The 22,274-nt window shown below is 44.6% G+C and overlaps 1 protein-coding gene and 1 long non-coding RNA gene across 3 annotated transcripts in view; one reads left to right on the forward strand and one right to left on the reverse strand.

Moving 5' to 3' along the window:
• Positions 1–22,274, forward strand: part of STK39 (serine/threonine kinase 39) — a 604,781-nt gene that overhangs the window by 195,019 nt on the left and 387,488 nt on the right. For both annotated transcript variants that reach the window (XM_063933583.1, XM_063933584.1), the window contains exons 8-10: positions 9,292–9,425; positions 19,839–19,887; positions 20,059–20,124. In XM_063933583.1, coding sequence (XP_063789653.1) covers positions 9,292–9,425; positions 19,839–19,887; positions 20,059–20,124 — 249 coding nt within the window. The remainder of the gene's footprint in view (positions 1–9,291; positions 9,426–19,838; positions 19,888–20,058; positions 20,125–22,274) is intronic.
• Positions 9,420–17,878, reverse strand: LOC134944752 (uncharacterized). The gene is made up of 3 exons (XR_010181941.1): positions 17,782–17,878; positions 10,142–10,226; positions 9,420–9,513 (listed from the first exon to the last, which is right to left on the reverse strand). It is a non-coding gene; the product is annotated as an uncharacterized LOC134944752 (long non-coding RNA).

The following is a 22,274-nucleotide window of genomic DNA, read 5'->3' on the forward strand; positions in this document are numbered from 1 at the left end:
GGCTTACCCCAATTGGACTCTCCTGTGGATTTGTGGCATCGGACAACGCCAGCAATATTGTGTGTGCATTAAATATGGGCAAATTCCAGCACGTCCCATGTTTTGCACATACCTTGAATTTGGTGGTGCAGAATTTTTAAAAAAACGACAGGGGCGTGCAAGAGATGCTGTCGGTGGCCAGAAGAATTGCGGGACACTTTCGGCGTACAGGCACCACGTACAGAAGACTGGAGCACCACCAAAAACTACTGAACCTGCCCTGCCATCATCTGAAGCAAGAAGTGGTAACGAGGTGGAATTCAACCCTCTATATGCTTCAGAGGTTGGAGGAGCAGCAAAAGGCCATTCAAGCCTATACAATTCAGCACGATATAGGAGGTGGAATGCACCTGTCTCAAGTGCAGTGGAGAATGATTTCAACGTTGTGCAAGGTTCTGATGCCCTTTGAACTTGTCACACGTGAAGTCAGTTCAGACACTGCCAGCCTGAGTCAGGTCATTCCCCTCATCAGGCTTTTGCAGAAGAAGCTGGAGACATTGAAGGAGGAGCTAACACGGAGCGATTCCGCTAGGCATGTGGGACTTGTGGATGGAGCCCTTAATTCGCTTAACAAGGATTCACGGGTGGTCAATCTGTTGAAATCAGAGCACTACATTTTGGCCACCGTGCTCGATCCTAGATTTAAAACCTACCTTGGATCTCTCTTTCCGGCAGACACAAGTCTGCTGGGGTTGAAAGACCTGCTGGTGAGAAAATTGTCAAGTCAAGCGGAACGCGACCTGTCAACATCTCCTCCTTCACATTCTCCCGCAACTGGGGGTGCGAGGAAAAGGCTCAGAATTCCGAGCCCACCCGCTGGCGGTGATGCAGGGCAGTCTGGAGCGACTGCTGATGCTGACATCTGGTCCGGACTGAAGGACCTGACAACGATTACGGACATGTCGTCTACTGTCACTGCATATGATTCTCTCAACATTGAAAGAATGGTGGAGGATTATATGAGTGACCGCATCCAAGTAGGCACGTCACACAGTCCGTACTTATACTGGCAGGAAAAAGAGGCAATTTGGAGGCCCTTGCACAAACTGGCTTTATTCTACCTAAGTTGCCCTCCCACAAGTGTGTACTCCGAAAGAGTGTTTAGTGCCGCCGCTCACCTTGTCAGCAATCGGCGTACGAGGTTACATCCAGAAAATGTGGAGAAGATGATGTTCATTAAAATGAATTATAATCAATTCCTCCGCTGAGACATTGACCAGCAGCAATTGCCTCCACAAAGTACACAGGGAGCTGAGATGGTGGATTCCAGTGGGGACGAATTGATAATCTGTGAGGAGGGGGATGTACACGGTGATATATCGGAGGATGATGATGAGGTGGACATCTTGCCTCTGTAGAGCCAGTTTGTGCAAGGAGAGATTAATTGCTTCTTTTTTGGGGGGGGTCCAAACCAACCCGTCATATCAGTCACAGTCGTGTGGCAGACCCTGTCACTGAAATGATCGGTTGGTTAAAGTGTGCATGTCCTGTTAATACAACATAAGGGTGGGTGGGAGGTCCCAAGGACAATTCCATCTTGCACCTCTTTTTTCTTTTATTTTTCTTTGCGTCATGTGCTGTTTGGGGAGGGTTTTTTGGAAGGGCCATCCTGCGTGACACTGCAGTGCCACTCCTAGATGGGCCCGGTGTTTGTGTCGGCCACTAGGGTCGCTTATCTTACTCACACAGTCAGCTACCTCATTGCGCCTCTTTTTTTCTTTGCGTCATGTGCTGTTTGGGGAGGGTTTTTTGGAAGGGCCATCCTGCGTGACACTGCAGTGCCACTCCTAGATGGGCCCGGTGTTTGTGTCGGCCACTAGGGTCGCTTATCTTACTCACACAGTCAGCTACCTCATTGCGCCTCTTTTTTTCTTTGCGTCATGTGCTGTTTGGGGAGGGTTTTTTGGAAGGGACATCCTGCGTGACACTGCAGTGCCACTCCTAGATGGGCCCGGTGTTTGTGTCGGCCACTAGGGTCGCTTATCTTACTCACACAGCTACCTCATTGCGCCTCTTTTTTTCTTTGCGTCATGTGCTGTTTGGGGAGGGTTTTTTGGAAGGGACATCCTGCGTGACACTGCAGTGCCACTCCTAGATGGGCCCGGTGTTTGTGTCGGCCACTAGGGTCGCTTATCTTACTCACACAGCGACCTCGGTGCAAATTTTAGGACTAAAAATAATATTGTGAGGTGTGAGGTATTCACAATAGACTGAAAATGAGTGTAAATTATGGTTTTTGAGGTTAATAATACTTTGGGATCAAAATGACCCCCAAATTCTATGATTTAAGCTGTTTTTTAGGGTTTTTTGAAAAAAACACCCGAATCCAAAACACACCCGAATCCGACAAAAAAAATTCGGTGAGGTTTTGCCAAAACGCGGTCGAACCCAAAACACGGCCGCGGAACCGAACCCAAAACCAAAACACAAAACCCGAAAAATTTCCGGCGCTCATCTCTAGGTTTAATTAGCCTTTTAACAGTGGTGACAGGATCTTGGTGCCGACACAAATATTGTCTGCAATGTTTGTGTTGACATAGCGTACTCAACCTGCATCAAGGATTCACTCTATTCATTCTCATTGATTTCGCAGTGGTGCAGCGTGGCTTATTTTGCACAAACTAATCCATTTCCTCTACTTGTATACAACGGAGCAGGCAGCCATTCATTTTTCTTTTTTCTGTACAGATTCTATTTATTGGTATTTGTACGAGACTCTTTATTATACCCTGCTTTTTTTGCCCTAAATTGTGCCTATCTTAAGGGACCCCCACTGTGTTAAAATTGGGCCTCATTCAGAGTCCGACACTATTGGGTTAGCAAAATGCAGTGGACCTACTGAGAGTTGGTGACATTCGTAAATTTGGAGCTGCGATTTCCTCCCTTTCACATACTGTACCTGGGTTAGATATGGTTGGGATAAAACTGGAGGCATGGTTTCATAGTGAGCACTAAAAATCACAGTACAAAATGGAAAGCCAATACAGTTAATGACAGGAGTATGCAGATACAGATTCATCCTCACTTATTGGTTATCCACACACAATATGTACGAGACGCTCAGCACGACTGCAATGCTCCGAGACAAGTAGCTTACCATATTTATCTTTAAATTGTGTGTCTTAGTCACATTGTAGTAGAAAGCCGCTCTCAGTGTACCGGAGACGATGGGCTGCGGCATTAATGGCAAAGGAATTTGTATTACACACGTACGAAGTTGCAGATGAAGCACATTGGAACTCTTTGTAAGCAGAAGCAGCGGCCGCTTACATCGGAGCCCTTTCTACGCATATTCACATTTAGTCGCACACAGATGTGCTCTTGTCGCATATCAAATTGATCAGTGAAAGCTAATGTAGTTTTCTCTGACGTCCTAGTGGATGCTGGGACTCCGTCAGGACCATGGGGATTAGCGGCTCCGCAGGAGACAGGGCACAAAAATAAAAGCTTTAGGACTAGGTGGTGTGCACTGGCTCCTCCCCCTATGACCCTCCTCCAAGCCTCAGTTAGGTTTTTGTGCCCGTCCGAGCAGGGTGCAATCTAGGTGGCTCTCCTAAAGAGCTGCTTAGAAAAAGTTATTAGGTTTTTTATTTTCAGTGAGTCCTGCTGGCAACAGGCTCACTGCAACGAGGGACTTAGGGGAGAGAAGTGAACTCACCTGCGTGCAGGATGGATTGGCTTCTTAGGCTACTGGACACCATTAGCTCCAGAGGGATCGAACACAGGCCCAGCCATGGAGTCCGGTCCCGGAGCCGCGCCGCCGACCCCCTTGCAGATGCCGAAAAGTGAAGAGGTCCAGAAACCGGCGGCAGAAGACTTTTCAGTCTTCATGAGGTAGCGCACAGCACTGCAGCTGTGCGCCATTGTTGTCAGCACACTTCACACCAGCGGTCACTGAGGGTGCAGGGCGCTGGGGGGGGGCGCCCTGGGCAGCAATGATAATACCTTGTTCTGGCTACAAATACATCACATATAGCCCCTGGGGCTATATGGATGTATTTAACCCCTGCCAGGTCTCACAAACACCGGGAGAAGAGCCCGCCGAAATAGGGGGCGGGGCCTATCTCCTCAGCACACAGCGCCATTTTCCTGCACAGCTCCGCTGCGAGGAAGGCTCCCAGGACTCTCCCCTGCACTGCACTACAGAAACAGGGTAAAAAAAACAGAGAGGGGGGGCACTTTTTTGGCGATATTGATATATTAAGCTGCTATAAAGGAAACAACACTTCTGTAGGGTTGTTCCTATATATTGATAGCGCTTGGGTGTGTGCTGGCAAACTCTCCCTCTGTCTCCCCAAAGGGCTAGTGGGGTCCTGTCTTCGATAAGAGCATTCCCTGTGTGTCTGCTGTGTGTCGGTACGTGTGTGTCGACATGTATGAGGACGATGTTGGTGTGGAGGCGGAGCAATTGCCGGTAATGGTGATGTCACCCCCTAGGGAGTCGACACCGGAATGGATGGCTTTGTTTATGGAATTACGTGATAATGTCAGCACGTTACAAAAATCAGTTGACGACATGAGACGGCCGGCAAACCAGTTAGTACCTGTCCAGGCGTCTCAGACACCGTCAGGGGCTGTAAAACGCCCTTTACCTCAGTCGGTCGACACAGACCCAGACACGGACACCGAATCTAGTGTCGACGGTGAAGAAACAAACGTATTTTCCAGTAGGGCCACACGTTATATGATCACGGCAATGAAGGAGGCTTTGCATATCTCTGATACTGCAAGTACCACAAAAAGGGGTATTATGTGGGGTCTGAAAAAACTACCTGTAGTTTTTCCTGAATCAGAGGAATTGAATGAAGTGTGTGATGAAGCGTGGGTTAACCCCGATAGAAAACTGCTAATTTCAAAGAAGTTATTGGCATTATATCCTTTCCCGCCAGAGGTTAGGGCGCGCTGGGAAACACCCCCTAGGGTGGATAAGGCACTCACACGCTTATCAAAACAAGTGGCGTTACCGTCTCCTGAAACGGCCGCCCTCAAGGATCCAGCTGATAGGAGGCTGGAAACTACCCTGAAAAGTATATACACTCATACTGGTGTTATACTGCGACCAGCCATCGCCTCAGCATGGATGTGCAGTGCTGGGGTGGTTTGGTCGGATTCCCTGACTGAAAATATTGATACCCTGGATAGGGACAGTATTTTATTGACTATAGAGCAATTAAAGGATGCTTTTCTTTATATGCGAGATGCTCAGAGGGATATTTGCACTCTGGCATCGAGAGTAAGTGCGATGTCCATATCTGCCAGAAGAAGTTTATGGACGCGACAGTGGTCAGGTGATGCGGATTCCAAACGGCATATGGAAGTATTGCCGTATAAAGGGGAGGAATTATTTGGGGTCGGTCTATCGGATTTGGTGGCCACGGCAACAGCCGGGAAATCCACCTTTTTACCTCAGGTCCCCTCCCAACAGAAAAAGACACCGTCTTTTCAGCCGCAGTCCTTTCGTTCCTATAAGAACAAGCGGGCAAAAGGACAGTCATATCTGCCCCGAGGCAAAGGAAAGGGTAAGAGAGTGCACCAAGCAGCTCCCTCCCAGGAGCAGAAGCCCTCCCCGGCTTCTGCAAAGCCCTCAGCATGACGTTGGGGCTTTACAAGCGGACTCAGGGGCGGTGGGGGGTCGACTCAAGAATTTCAGCGCACAGTGGGCTCACTCACAGGTGGACCCCTGGATCCTGCAGGTAGTATCTCAGGGTTACAGGTTGGAATTCGAGAAGTCTCCCCCTCGCCGGTTCCTAAAGTCTGCTCTGCCAACGTCTCCCTCAGACAGGGCGACGGTATTGGAAGCCATTCACAAGCTGTATTCTCAGCAGGTGATAGTCAAGGTACCCCTCCTACAACAGGGAAAGGGGTATTATTCCACGCTATTTGTGGTACCGAAGCCGGACGGCTCGGTAAGACCTATTCTAAATCTGAAATCTTTGAACCTGTACATACAAAAATTCAAGTTCAAGATGGAGTCACTCAGAGCAGTGATAGCGAATCTGGAAGAAGGGGACTTTATGGTGTCCCTGGACATCAAGGATGCTTACCTGCATGTCCCAATTTGCCCTTCACATCAAGGGTACCTCAGGTTCGTGGTGCAAAACTGTCATTATCAGTTTCAGACGCTGCCGTTTGGATTGTCCACGGCACCTCGGGTCTTTACCAAGGTAATGGCCGAAATGATGTTTCTTCTGCGAAGAAAAGGCGTATTAATTATCCCTTACTTGGACGATCTCCTGATAAGGGCAAGGTCCAGAGAACAGCTGGAGGACGTAGTAGCACTAACCCAAGTAGTGCTGCAACAGCACGGGTGGATTCTGAATTTTCCAAAATCTCAATTGACCCCGACGACACGTCTGCTGTTCCTGGGAATGATTCTGGACACGGTTCAGAAAAAGGTGTTTCTTCCGGAGGAGAAAGCCAGGGAGTTATCCGAACTTGTCAGGAACCTCCTAAAACCAGGAAAAGTGTCTGTGCATCAATGCACAAGAGTCCTGGGAAAAATGGTAGCTTCTTACGAAGCGATTCCATTCGGCAGATTCCACGCACGAACTTTTCAGTGGGATCTGCTGGACAAATGGTCCGGATCGCATCTGCAGATGCATCAGCGGATAACTTTGTCTCCACGGACAAGGGTGTCTCTTCTGTGGTGGTTGCAGAGTGCTCATCTGTTAGAGGGCCGCAGATTCGGCATACAGGACTGGGTCCTGGTGACCACGGATGCCAGTCTGAGAGGCTGGGGAGCGGTCACACAGGGAAGAAACTTCCAGGGAGTGTGGTCAAGCCTGGAGATGACTCTTCACATAAATATACTGGAGCTAAGAGCGATTTACAATGCTCTAAGCCTGGCAAAACCCCTGCTTCAGGGTCAGCCGGTGTTGATCCAGTCTGACAACATCACGGCAGTCGCCCACGTAAACAGACAGGGCGGCACAAGAAGCAGGAGGGCAATGGCAGAAGCTGCAAGGATTCTTCGCTGGGCGGAAGATCATGTGATAGCACTGTCAGCAGTGTTCATTCCGGGAGTGGACAACTGGGAAGCGGACTTCCTCAGCAGACACGATCTACACCCGGGAGAGTGGGGACTTCATCCAGAAGTCTTCCACATGATTGTGAACCGTTGGGAAAAACCAAAGGTGGATATGATGGCGTCCCGCCTCAACAAAAAACTGGACAGGTATTGCGCCAGGTCAAGAGACCCTCAAGCAATAGCTGTGGACGCTCTGGTAACACCGTGGGTGTTCCAGTCAGTGTATGTGTTTCCTCCTCTGCCTCTCATACCAAAAGTACTGAGAATTATATGGCAAAGGGGAGTAAGAACGATACTCGTGGCTCCGGATTGGCCAAGAAGAACTTGGTACCCGGAACTTCAGGAGATGCTCACGGAAGATCCGTGGCCTCTACCTCTAAGACGGGACCTGCTTCAGCAGGGACCGTGTCTATTCCAAGACTTACCGCGGCTGCGTTTGACGGCATGGCGGTTGAACGCCGAATTCTAAGGGAAAAAGGCATTCCGGAAGAGGTCATCCCTACCCTGGTAAAAGCCAGGAAGGAGGTGACTGCACAACATTATCACCGCATTTGGAGAAAATATGTTGCGTGGTGTGAGGCCAGGAAGGCCCCGACGGAGGAATTTCAACTGGGTCGATTCCTACATTTCCTGCAAACAGGATTGTCTATGGGCCTCAAATTAGGGTCCATTAAGGTTCAAATTTCGGCCCTGTCGATTTTCTTCCAGAAAGAATTGGCTTCAGTTCCTGAAGTCCAGACTTTTGTAAAAGGAGTACTACATATACAGCCCCCGGTTGTGCCCCCAGTGGCTCCGTGGGATCTTAATGTAGTTTTGGATTTTCTCAAATCCCATTGGTTTGAGCCACTCAAATCGGTGGATTTGAAATATCTTACATGGAAAGTAACCATGCTACTGGCCCTGGCTTCAGCCAGGAGAGTGTCAGAATTGGCGGCTTTATCGTATAAAAGCCCATATCTGATTTTCCATTCGGACAGGGCAGAACTGCGGACGCGTCCTCAGTTTCTGCCTAAGGTGGTTTCAGCGTTTCACCTGAACCAGCCTATTGTGGTGCCTGCGGCTACTAGCGATTTGGAGGATTCCAAGTTGCTGGACGTTGTCAGGGCATTGAAAATATATATTTCAAGGACGGCTGGAGTCAGAAAATCTGACTCGCTGTTTATGCTGTATGCACCCAACAAGCTGGGTGCTCCTGCTTCTAAGCAGACGATTGCTCGTTGGATTTGTAGCACAATTCAACTTGCACATTCTGTGGCAGGCCTGCCACAGCCTAAATCTATCAAGGCCCATTCCACAAGGAAGGTGGGCTCATCTTGGGCGGCTGCCCGAGGGGTCTCGGCATTACAACTCTGCCGAGCAGCTACGTGGTCGGGGGAGAACACGTTTGTAAAATTCTACAAATTTGATACCCTGGCTAAAGAGGACCTGGAGTTCTCTCATTCGGTGCTGCAGAGTCATCCGCACTCTCCCGCCCGTTTGGGAGCTTTGGTATAATCCCCATGGTCCTGACGGAGTCCCAGCATCCACTAGGACGTCAGAGAAAATAAGATTTTACTTACCGATAAATCTATTTCTCGTAGTCCGTAGTGGATGCTGGGCGCCCATCCCAAGTGCGGATTGTCTGCAATACTTGTACATAGTTATTGTTACAAAAAAATCGGGTTGTTATTGTTGTGAGCCGTCTGTTCAGAGGCTCCTACGTTTGTCATACTGTTAACTGGGTTCAGATCACAGGTTGTACGGTGTGATTGGTGTGGCTGGTATGAGTCTTACCCGGGATTCAAAATCCTTCCTTATTGTGTACGCTCGTCCGGGCACAGTATCCTAACTGAGGCTTGGAGGAGGGTCATAGGGGGAGGAGCCAGTGCACACCACCTAGTCCTAAAGCTTTTATTTTTGTGCCCTGTCTCCTGCGGAGCCGCTAATCCCCATGGTCCTGACGGAGTCCCAGCATCCACTACGGACTACGAGAAATAGATTTATCGGTAAGTAAAATCTTATTTTCTCACTCCCAGTTCTTTTATTTATCTGAACAAGACACACATTTTCAGCAAGAAAGACACTCTGCACGGCACTCACACGGGACTTATGAGCCAAGATGGGTTATGTGTAAAATGTAGAGAATAATTATTTTCTACTTAAATCTACAGTATATTAAGTGAGAATTCAAAAGTATTCACATTTTTTATGCTAGTATATATATAAAAGTATGCTGTATTCTCCAGGTCTTAATGCTGACCTTGCAAAATGATCCTCCAACTTTAGAAACTGGAATAGAAGATAAGGAGATGATGAGGAAATATGGGAAATCATTTAGGAAATTAATCTCGCTCTGTCTCCAGAAAGACCCATCAAAGAGGTAAGAGGCTAATCTTCTCCCAAAGAATATGTTGCTTTGTCTGTCTACTGGATGGAAGTCACACTGACCACATTCATGTATCAAATCTCTGCAAAACGTCAGACACAAGAGATTAGGTTAATAAAAAAAGAGCATTTATTTGCAATACCAGACTAAATATATTCACCGCCTGGGGTATTTTCCGTGCACACAGAGTTTTTTTTCCTGTGGAGTTCTCTTGCAGTCAATTAAATATTTAATGACAGTAAAATAGCACACAGGATATTGTTACAGTGATTATATTCAGCATAGCTGGTGCTCCATTATATTTTATAATGTCTTGGCTTGGTAAATGTGAAAAGATTTTATGTCGCCTCTCCTCTCCTGTCTTCCAGGTGCACTTCTCTTATGATTTTTGTCACAACACTCTTAGTTCATCACACATAAATAATTTTAAACAATGTCTCTAGAATAACTTTTACAGTTTGGTTATGAAGGTTTGCTTGTGTGTGTGCCAACATGTTATGTTATGGCCAGACGGGATACAGTGTAAATCCCGGCAGTCGGAAGACTTACTGCGGGATCCCAAACACTAGGGGGAGGGTCAGGGTTATGGGGTTATGCTGCGGGGATGTGGGGGGTTAGGATTAGGCTGCAGGGGGGACATTTACGGTTTAGGCTGTGGGAGGGGTGAGATAGGATTAGGATTTTAGGTACGGGTAGGGTAAAGTACATACCATGATCCAGCTCGGATTCTGTCTGTGGGGATTACGCAGTTGCTCTTCTGACTGTCGTGATCGAGATTACGACCCGTACCTAACCCTGCCAGACAATAACAATAGTTTATTTTATTTTTGTGTTACTCTTCTACTACTACTGCTACTACTACTACTACTACTACTACTACACTACTATTATTCTTACTACTGTCATCATCATCATCATCATCATCATCATCCTTGGTATTAGTTTTATTAGTTTTCTTTCCTTTTCACATTATATATCACAAGGTCAGGATGCAATGACTAAATGAAGGATAAATAATGTTACAATTTATTAAATGATCTTCAGTAACTTGATGCATCAAATAAATACACCACCAGATGTTTTGTTTATAAGTAACAGACTGTACAGTAAATGGTAGCACTATAGATACCATAACAATTGATACATGCAAAAGCACATATATGACTATTTAGTGCAGTATGTGAATGCATATCCATGACCTACTGACTATGGAAATAGTTATTTGGTGGACAGCACCAATGTTCATGAGAATGCAACCTTTTAGTGTATTAGCATTTTAGAAAATTGAAAGGCTGAATATCGGGTACAGTGTGTCTAGACAACAAGTATGTTTTAAAAAAGAAAGCCCAGAGATGTAAAGTTCTTGTGAAATGTCAAGGCACAGAACCGTATATAAGCAGTGCTGCACACCGAAGAAGTCAGCATGTTCACTTCCTTCACATACTCGTTATGGAGCTCAACAGAGACAACTGGAGAGCCATGATCCCTCTACTACTACAAGAGTGGTCTGTGACAGTAGGACAGTTTTGACCAACTGTTAGCTGCATTTGGGGAGAAAGCACTGTCCCGAATCACTGTGTTTGAGTTGTTTGCAGAATTTCGGCATGGGAGACAGTCCCTAGAAGATGAGGAATGATGTGGCCAACTTGTGTCCGCCATCATAGAGGACAAGATTGCTGCCATGCGGACCATAGTTGAGGTGGAAGACAGGGTGATATATCCCAGTTAGAGAAGGAGCTAGGCATCTCATCAGGATCCATCCACTTGATACTCCAAAAAAAGCATGTCATGTGAAAGGTTTCTGCATGCTGGGTGTCCCATCAGCTGACTCAAGAGCAGAAGGAGGCTAAGATTACTTGTTTCCGCGACATGCTTGCCAGATTTGATGGTGGTCGCTCAAACTCTGTCTGGGAGATCATCAGTGGCCTTGTATCTGCTGGGTTTTCTGTTTTTTTTTAATCTGTTTATTTGATTTTAAAACAAAATACACAAAGGAAAACAGATAATAGATAGACATGGTCGTGAAACAGTCATACAGAGCGATTGAGAAAAGAGAAATAACAACATGAATAGAGAAGTGAACACATCTTATGAAGATGATGTGTACCAATGCGGAATTGTTTGACACATCCACAGAATAGGATAACAAATACTAAATAATCCACAATCTTTATCAAATGAGGAGAAATCTAGAGCTGTGAGGAAAGGAGCAGGGGGAAGGGAAATCAGGGGAACACACATGAGGGAGGACAGGGACAAAAGAAGGATAATACATTAGTACCAACGACATCATGAGTGTAGATAAATATACCATAATAATAGGAATAGGTGGAACATAAGCTCACAGAGAACTAGTGAGCGGTAAAGGAGGGGGGCAGAGGGGTCATAGTGTGGAATCTTCTAATAATCTTTTATGAAGGAACCATTCTGTATTTTCAAATACTTTAAATATTTGGGGTTGTGTGGCCTGATCACGGGAGTCTATGTACATGCCCCATTTTTTGTAAAAGATTTTACACCCAATTCTTTATTGACTTGGGCTGATTTCCTATCAAAATATAGAATTTGTAAAAGCTTTCCGTGTATTCCGTCATCTTTGGGGAAGAAGCTGATAGCCAGTGTGATAATATAATTTTCTTAGATACAGTGACCAATACTGTCAGGAACGGGAGCCAGCGGTGTCTTGAGGGACCTAGGTCCCAGTCATTAAAGTTAGCACAAAGACATGTCAAAGGAGTCGCTCTAACCCATAGTCCTAGTAGCTGATTAACAAATGAGGCCACTTTATGCCAGAAGATACGAATCAGGCCACACTCCCAAAACATGTGATAAAAGGTAGCAGTGTGCATGTGGCATTTGGGACATTCTCCAGATTCGGTCGGATGGAATCTGGCATGTTGGGCTGGGGAGATATATGCTCTTTGCAGAGTGCGCAAATGTACCTCTTGCAAGTATGGGGAAGCTAGCCATTTCATTACAAGCGTATAATTACTACTGAGATGTTGATGAGCAGTGAGATAAGGTAAATCCCATTGCCATTGCTTCAGAAGTTTATCCCATCTTACATCAGTGGAGGCAGACGTTAAAATAGAGTAAAGCTGTCGAATACGTGTAGGGCCTGCTTTATGCACATTCAGGGATGCTAGTAAGGGACTGAGCGAGTTTGAGTTGTCACATAATGCTTTGTGGGAATAAGTGGTAGATCCCAGGTAATGACGAATTTGCAGGTACATAAAAAAATGTGAAGAAGGGAGAATGTATTTATCTCGAAGATCTGAGAATAGGAGAAAAGCACCTCCAGGATCAAAGACCTTCGAGGAATTCGTCAGACCCTTCTCTCTCCAGACACGAAAGTTAGAGTTGGTAAGAGAGGGAGGGAACATAGGATTACCCCATAACGGGATGCAGGGTGAGGTGTGGGGAGTACAGTGAAATTTCCTATGCAGTGTGATCCAAGCATAATAAATATCATGAAAGAGAGGATTTTGAAGTATGTGAGTCGGGATGGACGTAGCTTTGGATAATAAAAGAGCACCTGGGGAGTAAGGATGAAAAAGGGCCTCATCTAAGACTGGGTCTGTGAAAAGATCCGTCGAACAGCCAATCAGCAGCACAACGGAACAGGGTGGGTAGTAAGAAGCAAAATCTGGAATACCAATTCCCCCCGCTAATTTTGGAGCCATAAGTTTGTCTAAAGCTATAAATTATTTTTTACCTTTCCATAAAAATCTGGACATAATTTTGTGCATGTACAATGTATCTCGTTTAGAAAGGCCAATAGGGAGCATTTGCATGAGATAGAATAATTTTAGGAAAACTATACTTTGTAATACAGCCACCCTCCCTAACAAAGATAGGGGAAATAACATTCAACTGTCCAATAAGGCAGTGATACGGGTCAACAGGGGAGTGAAATTTTCTTCGTATAGTCTGGAAAGATCAGACGGAATCTGAATCCCTAAATAGGTAATTTTCATTTGGGAGACCTTAAAAGACATATTAGGGAGATGGTCAGAAAGGGTACGTGATGAAGCGCCCAGTGGAAGAAGTTCAGATTTGGCGATGTTAATCCTGTATCCCGCTCTGTTCCCAAAAGCTCCGATCAGTCCTAGAATTTCAGGAAGAGATGTAGTCGGATAAGATACAAATAATAGCATATCATCTGCGAAGAGAGCGACACGCAGGTCAACACCACCAACTCGTATTCCTGAAAAGTCCTTCGACTGCCTCAGCGAGATTGCCAGGGGCTCCAAGGCAATCGCAAAGAGCAGGGGGGAAAGGGGACACCCTTGTCTCGTGTCCCTACCGATGGTAAAAGGGGAGGAGAGAATCCCATTACAAGATACCTGAGTTTGAGGAGTAGAGTATAACAGTTTAAGGAGGTTAATAAAGGAATCTGGGAATCCAAATTGAGAGAGGGTATGGAAGAGGTGAGCCCACTCAACCATATCAAATGCTTTTTCAGCATCCAGGTAGAGTTTGAGGGGTTAGGTCTGTGGGAGGCAAGGTATTAGCATAATATATTGCTGAGAGTACCCTACGAACATTAATTTCAGATTGCCGCCCGGCTATGAATCAGGTCTGATCTATATGTATAATATGGGGAAGCAGTAATTTAATGCGATCTGCCAAGATCTTGGTGAGCGGCGCCAGGGAGTGAGAGATCCCTACCAGGTTTTGGGAGAATTTTAAGGATAGCCGTGTTAAAGTGGGGAGGGAGATATGTAGAAGAGAGCAAGGTATTCAGTACCCCTACCAATGTATCACATAAACGAGGAAGAAGGATTTTATAAAAATCTGCGCTGAAACCATCTGGGCCAGGTGCTTTGTCACGACTAAATTGACCAATAACCTGCTTAACTTCTAGAAGAGTAATAGGATAAAGAAGAGTCTGGACCATGGACGGAGGAAGTTGTGGAGTAGGAAGTGCATCCCAGAACGATTGGGACCAGGGAGAGCTACCACGGGGGCATGGAGAGGATGGATTCGTAGGGGTGGTCTACAATTCCTGATAGAAGAGTTGCATCACTTCAGAGATTTCCTTATTGCTAGTAGTCATTGCACCTGAAGAAGTGTTACCATTGGGGGGGCGGGTGCCATTAAGTTGATTTGTCAATAATCGTCCTGCTTTATTACCGAATTTATAATATCTATAATTCACAGAGAATAGATATCGATCACCCATAGACTTCATCAATTCGTCAAAATGTGTTTTAGCTTCAGTGTATAATAGTCGAGTATGGGGGGTCAGGGAAGTTTTGTACTGCTGAAAGGCTGCCGACAAGGTCCTCTGAAATTCCAGGTATTGGGAGGCATATTGTTTGTTCATGTTGGAGACATAGGATATAATATCACCCCTGAGGACCGCTTTCGCTGTCATCCAAAACAGGAGGGGTCACTGTCTAAATGGGCTAAATCATTTATCCTGAAGGTTTCCCAGGCAGGTTCTAAGCTTTGTTGGAATTTAAGAGATTTTGCAAGGTACGAGGGGAATCTCCACAGTTTGGGGGAGGAGGAGGTGTCTGGAAAGTGAAGGGTGGCCGTGACTAAAGCGTGATCTGAGAGGACTATAGTCTCAAAGTGAGAACATGTGACATGTGGTAGGAGGCAGTGTGAAAGCAAAATATAATCTATTCTAGAGAGAGTGTGGTGATCTGCGGATAAGCATGTGTATTCCTTGTCAATTGGGTGAAGTGCCCTCCAAATATCTGCTGCCTGCAACCTCTCAGCCAACAGGGGGACCCCTACTGTCGGTAAAGTGAGAGAACGGTTAGGTGTGTGAGAACGGTCCAAGTAGGGGGAAGAAACCAAATTTAAGTCACCACATAAAATTAACGGGTCAGAAAGGAGTGGACACAATTCTGCAAGCAGCATTTGAAAAAAGGACTTGGAGTACACATTGGAAGCATATACATTACACAGTAGGTAGGATCTATCCTGGATATTAACCGTAAGAATTACATAACGACCGTTGGGGTCCACAATAGTGGAGGTTATGACAAAGGGTAAATGGCAAATGATCAAAATCACAACCCCTCTGGCTTTAGAATTAAAAGAGCTAGAACCCAGCACCTGCCAATTTAAACAATTCAGTTTTGCAATCTCATCTGGTATTAGATGTGTGTCTTGGAGAAATGCCAGGCCCACATTCTGCTTAGTAAGATAAAGAAGTACTTTACGTCATTTAGCTGGTGAATTAAAACTACCGACATTCCACGACCCCACTAATAGACCAGGCATTTGCACAGAGGAGAGTGCAATACAAAGGTACTAGTACCATATTTAGATAAGATCAGTACAGAAATGAGTGCCAGCATAAAGAAAAGGAGGGGGGAGGGGGGGGGTGGAGAGACAGTACAAAGGAGGAAGGGGTAGGAAGGAGAGGGGGAGATCAGCACATGTAGACGGCTATACATGAGTAATGGCAATAAAAGTAAGTACAATACGATGAAACCAGCCGTAGTTCTCCAGCTAGCAGACATGCAAGAGCGAGACAATTGCACCCATCTCATGCACGGATAAATGGGTAGGGGGCTCCGTCCGACCACCCCGCTGTATAAACAAACCTAAAGAAAATAATAACAATAAAAATACAAACAACAAGGACATAGGTAAACGGTACTCAGGGAGGAGCTGCTAAACAATGGTGTAAACCGGCAATAAAACCAAAATAGAACAAGAAACTGTAATCCAGGTAGCCTACAAAGAACCATATGAGAGTCATCCCTGGGGTGTGAGAGTAAGAAAAAATCAATGAGCAACATATCTTAGTCTGAGAGAAAATATGGAGCTTGTTACCTGTTTGTAAATAGGATGAAAGATTTCAGTGATATAACAGTACAGGTGGAAGAGGTCGTACATCTGGAACATTGATCAAGGCAGTAGAGAGTGAGACTCCTGCCTCGTAGAAGTCATGTAGATGACATTAACTCAGTAAACTAATGCAGGCATTAGAGGTAATATTGGAACTACAGAAGAAACCCTTTCAGGTAGTTGCTGCAGGTGGATCAGATATGTCAGAGTGATCCGCGTTTGCAAGGTGATGTAGGTAAGCTGCGGCATCAGCTGGCGACAGAAAGTCTTTGTGGGAAGTCCCCTCATACAGGTGTAAGCGGGCGGGATATAACAGACCAAACTTGCAGCCCTCTGACACAAGATGCGAGCATATGGGTGAAAAGGCTTTCCGGGCCCTAGTCAGCTCCACAGAATAGTCCTGAAAAATGAAAAGCTTGAATATTTTTCACTCTACGTGAAGCAGACCAAAACACTACATTGTGGAAAAAGAGTTACCCGCGGTCGCAGTCTGTTAGGAGTAGGTGGACCTGCTCGATAACCAGATCTTGACAATCTTGTTCTATACCTAATAGGGATGGGAGGGTGATTCGTACAAAATGGGCTAATGCCGTGCCTTTTACAGATTCAGGGAGTCCCACAAGCCTTATATTATTTCTCCTCGATCTGTTCTCGACGTTGTCTAATTTATTCCAGATAATTCTCAGATGTCAGCGATTTTACAGAATGATGTAGCCCTTCTATATCATGGGAAGCGGCATGCAATTGAGATTCAGTAAGCGTGACACGTTGAGTGAGCTGCTGCAGCTGCTGTGTGATATCAGACACAGCCTGGGAGAGAAGGGGGGCCATAGTAGCCCTAATAGCCTCCACTACATCACCATATGTCACTGGGGCATCTGGTGCATGGCATACCTGGGAGGAAGGAGTCCCTGTGGCTTCAGCAGCCTTTTTCTTGGATGCAGGGGAGAGTTTGTCAGTGCCCGCGTCCAGCGCCATATTGCCAGCCGTATGTCGCTTCTCCTGTCCCGCTGAGGTGCCAGCGGGAGGCTGTGGCCACAGGCATCAGAAAGCGATCCATAGCGCTCATAGAGGCAGCGGGTCCGGTCCTGGGAGCTGTGGAAGCTGAGTACATCCTAGAAAAGGTGGGTCAGCGGGTCGGCGGGGACGGAGCTCTCACTGTGTGCTCCCTATCCCATGAAGACCGGAACCGGAAGATCTTGTATCTGCTGTTTATTAAACGCTAGAACACATGGTTCAATCGTTTATCCATGATGGTCTTCCTTTTAGTTTACTGTTTCTCCCTATGCAGATAATTGCTGATAAATATATACACATATGAAATTGAGGGTGCATATAAACAATAATAACACTTATTCACAAACTACTTTGTAGGCTTAAAAGAGAAACATTGTGAATTATCCAGAGATTTAGATAGAAATGTCTGGGCCCCATAGCAGAAAAAAGTGTGGCCCTCCGGTCCCTATGGTCTAAGTCAAAGCAAAATCGACTGAAAAATCTGCACTATCCCAAAAGAAATCCCAGTTACAGTACTAACAACAACTTTGTCTTCTTTGTCGTCTTCTTATTTGTCTTTTTCTTCGTCTTCTTCTTTCTTCTTTATTTGCCAAATGTTACTGCAGTCTGTATTCAGTATATTACTACAAAAACATTGACATGGATATGGTTATTTTAGAAAATTACAGATAATCACAAATACAATTCCTTTGTATACTTAAGGTGTAATTGTTTTTCTAGCTGTGCATTTTGAGACACATATTTTGCCTAATTATATATTTCATAACCTGAGCAATATGATAGCTTTGGTGTCATGCGTTCATTCATTATAATTTCTTTTATAGTAATTGTCGAGAAAGTAATAGCTAGCAATTCATGATCCAATTATTGTTGTTTTAATGAGAACTGCACTGAAAACAGAAGCAGATCATGTAATGAAAACATTCTAGTTACAAACAACTTCTTGTAATGTTAAAAAATATTATCGTTAATACATTAATAATATAGTTATAGAATTCCTTGTGTTAGCAGCTGATGTAAGTAGCAGTCAGTGTTAGAGAAGTTTGAAAGTGGGGTACTGGGAAGGGGCGGGACATCTCCTGCTGGGATTTCCACCATTTATTATCAGACTTAGCCCAATGACGGTCACAGTGGAAAACGGCAATTGACAGTTAATGCAAGAGGACTATCAAGACCTCTGGGCTTATGCAATAGCCTGCGAAATGCCGGCTGTGCGGGAATTCGGGCAAGTATTCTACTATTTTTAAAGTGGCAATCTGGCTTTGCCTTGTAAATTATTGCCGCTTTAAAAATACGAGCTGATCGCAGCAGGAAAGTTTTTAGCAGTTGGGCAAAACGATGTGCACTGCAGGGGGGGGCAGATATAACATTTGCAGAGAGAGTTAGATTTGGGTGGGTTATTTTGTTTCTGTGCAGGGTAAATACTGGCTGCTTTATTTTTACACTGCAATTTAGATTGCAGATTGAACACACCACACCCAAATCTAACTCTCTCTGCACGTTATATCTGTCCCCCCTGCAGTGCACATGGTTTTGCCCAACTGCTAAAAAATTTCTTGCTGCGATCAACTTGGAATTACCCCCATAGTTGCTATAATTCCTGCACAGGTCTTACATAAGCTCCCTCATGTGTGATTGGTTTTACTAATTTACTGAATAATAGCAATAGTATGCGTGTGTGGTCTTTTTATTGAGTACTTGCAGCAGGGTGTAACCATGATTCTTTTACTAATAATATTCTGCTATAATAAAATACTCTTCTTTATACTGTATAATACACGCTGGACAACTCTCAAGCAGAACCCCCCCCCCCGCCCCTTCACTCCATCCCACAATTACCCTTTAAAGCACAGGGTTCTTTCCCTGTCCCATGTCATATTATATGTACTGTATATACTTATTTTTTTAATGTACCATGTCAATCTCGGGTCAGGTGTGAATCATAGGGTCGACTGTATCTAGATCGACAGTCATTAGGTCGACCACTATCGGTCGATCTGAAATATGTCGACATGGTCGTTAGGTTGACATGAACAAGGTCGACATGGAAAAAGGTCGACATGAGGGTTTAAAAAAAAAAACATTTTGGTGTCGTTTTCTTTGTATAGTGACTGTAAACCCCAATTAGTGCACCGTGTCCCCTCTCATAGCTCGCTTTGCTTGCCATGCTTCGGGCAAGGTGCCTCGCTCTGCCACCGCTTCGCTTGGCACAGGTTTCTATTCCTAATTGTAGCCCATGTGGATCGTAAAGTATGAAAAAGTTAAAAAATAGAAAAAAAAACTCTCATGTCAACCTTGTACACGTCGACCTAGTGTCCTTGTCGACCCATAGACCATGTCGACCTAATGCATGTGGACCAATAGTGGTCGACCTAATGGGTATTGACCTAAGTGCAGTCGACCTAAGGACCGTATCCCGTTAATCTCAACACTTTATTAATATTACCACAGCTCAGCTGCAAAACATGTACTATTGGTTATTCCTTTCTATCCACTAATATTATTCCCTTATAGCCTCATCATGTCATTTTTAACTATGCAATATTTGAAAATAAAAAATCTTTTTTTTTATTTTAGGCCAACGGCAGCTGAGCTTTTAAAATGTAAATTTTTTCAAAAAGCAAAGGTAAGTACCACAGAATTTTATTTTTTTATTGACACCTTTTGAATATTTGCTAAGTACTGTATTTGTAAGCTATGCTGATGCATTTACCAATACTCTACAGGATCTTTGCGATTATTCATTGCCTTGTGTATACCAACACCATTAAAAAAACATTTTTTTGTTTTTTTACAGAATAGGGAGTATCTCATGGAAAAACTCCTTACCAGTTCACCAAATATTTCTCTGAGAGGAAAAAAGGTAAGATACTATGTACTTTTTCTTCTCCATTATAGTTCTGGTAAAACAACATTGTTGATCTGCTGTCTAGCTGAGCATCATGGGATACCTTGTTCTGTAGGTTATCAACTTATTGAAATAAAGAGAAAACATCCAACAAAGACATAATGGGCTAAATGTAATAGACTCCGAGTTGCCGGAGGTGCAGGACTTTGCATACTTGCACAAATTCCCGCACCTCCGGCAACTCGGAGGCTATTACATTTAGCCCTATGTATTGTAAAGAAATATAGATCCAATGTATACTCAATGTGGCAGTCATTTACTCTATTGCTACGGAGTTATTTGAGCTACTGGTCTTTAGCTTGTCTGCTTTGTTTCATTAGAGTACTTGCACACAAATCTGAAATATAATCTTTTGTAAATACAGAACTATACTTCTACCTACAAATTTTCCACACTCTCTGCACGCAAACCAAAATTTATGTTCTTCCTGAATAGTGCTTTTAAAAGGAATTGTACAGTACATATAAAACTGGAACGTACATTTTATACCACTGATTAGTTTCAACCCAGACACTCAAATTTTATCATACTCAGGCACGTAACTAAGGGTGTGTGAGCGGTGCCGTCGCACAGGGTCCTGGGGGTGGTACAGTTGCTGCCCCACGGCACCTGCATGTGGTTGGTAGGGTGCCTGGAAGTGTACCTTGCAGCGACTGCTATTGCATAGCTACCTGGAGCAGGCAGGCACCCTGCAGCCAGTATAACTATTGCAGAGGCGCCCAGAGCGTGCAGTCACCCTTCCACTTGGTGATCTGCCTGGAGCAGTGCTCTACTTCCCAGAGTCGGCGACCATGCCTCCTAGGCATGATGGATTTGGTGGGAGGTGCCGGCACTGCCGCCTTGTTATGTTGCTAAAAATACCCACCTTCTAACTGTAAGTCACGCCATTAAGCTGTTGTGGTTAATATGACAGACATTAGGTATTAACTAATATGACAGACATTAACTATTTTGTTGATATTATCACTAGTGTTTACAGTAATATCTGTCCCACACTGTAGGTGCCATCACTATAAATATTCTAATGCCTGCAATGTGCTAGGCTATGGTATTGCATGTTATTACATACTTGATCAATAAAAGCTATTGAAAGTTATATAAAGTTGTTTTCAAACAAGGAAAAAACAAAAACAATCAGAAACACATTTTGCATATTTTAATATGGTCCAAATCGCAATAAAGTGCACTTACAAATCTGTCCTTATATATCTAGCCTCAATATGCCACGTACAGCAACATGAGATTACCTGGTGCAAGTGAGCCGCCAGATCCTGTGCAACTATACTAGCAACAGGTGTCTTTTGGGGGTAATTCCAAGTTGATCGCAGCAGGAAATTTTTTAGCAGTTGAGCAAAACGATGTGCACTGCAGGGGAGGCAGCTATAACATTTGCAGAGAGAGTTAGATTTGGGTGGGTTATTTTGTTTCTGTGCGGGGTAAATACTGGCTGCTTTATACTGTATTTACACTGCAATTTAGATTGCAGATTGAACTCACCACACCCAAATCTAACTCTCTCTGCACATGTTATATCTGCCTCCCCTGCAGTGCACATGGTTTTGCCCAACTGCTAACAAAAATCCTGCTGCGATCAACTCAGAATTCCCCCCTTTATGCACACAGATATACCAGTGTCTCATATCAAATCTCTTGCTGCGTTCTAGCCATACAGCCATTTCATTGCGACTAAGATGCATTTTCACCCAAAAAGACTAAAAAAAGACATCCAGTGCTAGCTGAGTCTCTCGGGACCTGGCGCACCCACAGGGGCTGTTTGGCGTGACTTCAACAATGATATATGAGGACTTATCTGTATTTGGACTAATGTAAGGGCTGTATTTTGTCTGTGCAATTAATTCACTGAAAGTAGTGAGGGAAGAATAACCAAAAAAAATATTAGTGTCTCTTCTCACTACTACATCATCCTCAGATGTTTGGGGGTATATACAGTACAGCCAGCACAAATCCCTATTGCTCTGTCAGGATTACCCATTTTCCTGTGCAGTATCATGACAGTGGGAACTTAAAACTTTACATTTTAGTTAATCTTTAAAGGGCACCTGTACGTTTGCCTTTACTAGGGATATAAATATAATAATATTGGG

This window comes from Pseudophryne corroboree, chromosome 7, assembly GCF_028390025.1.
Source record: "Pseudophryne corroboree isolate aPseCor3 chromosome 7, aPseCor3.hap2, whole genome shotgun sequence".
Lineage (NCBI taxonomy): Eukaryota > Metazoa > Chordata > Amphibia > Anura > Myobatrachidae > Pseudophryne > Pseudophryne corroboree.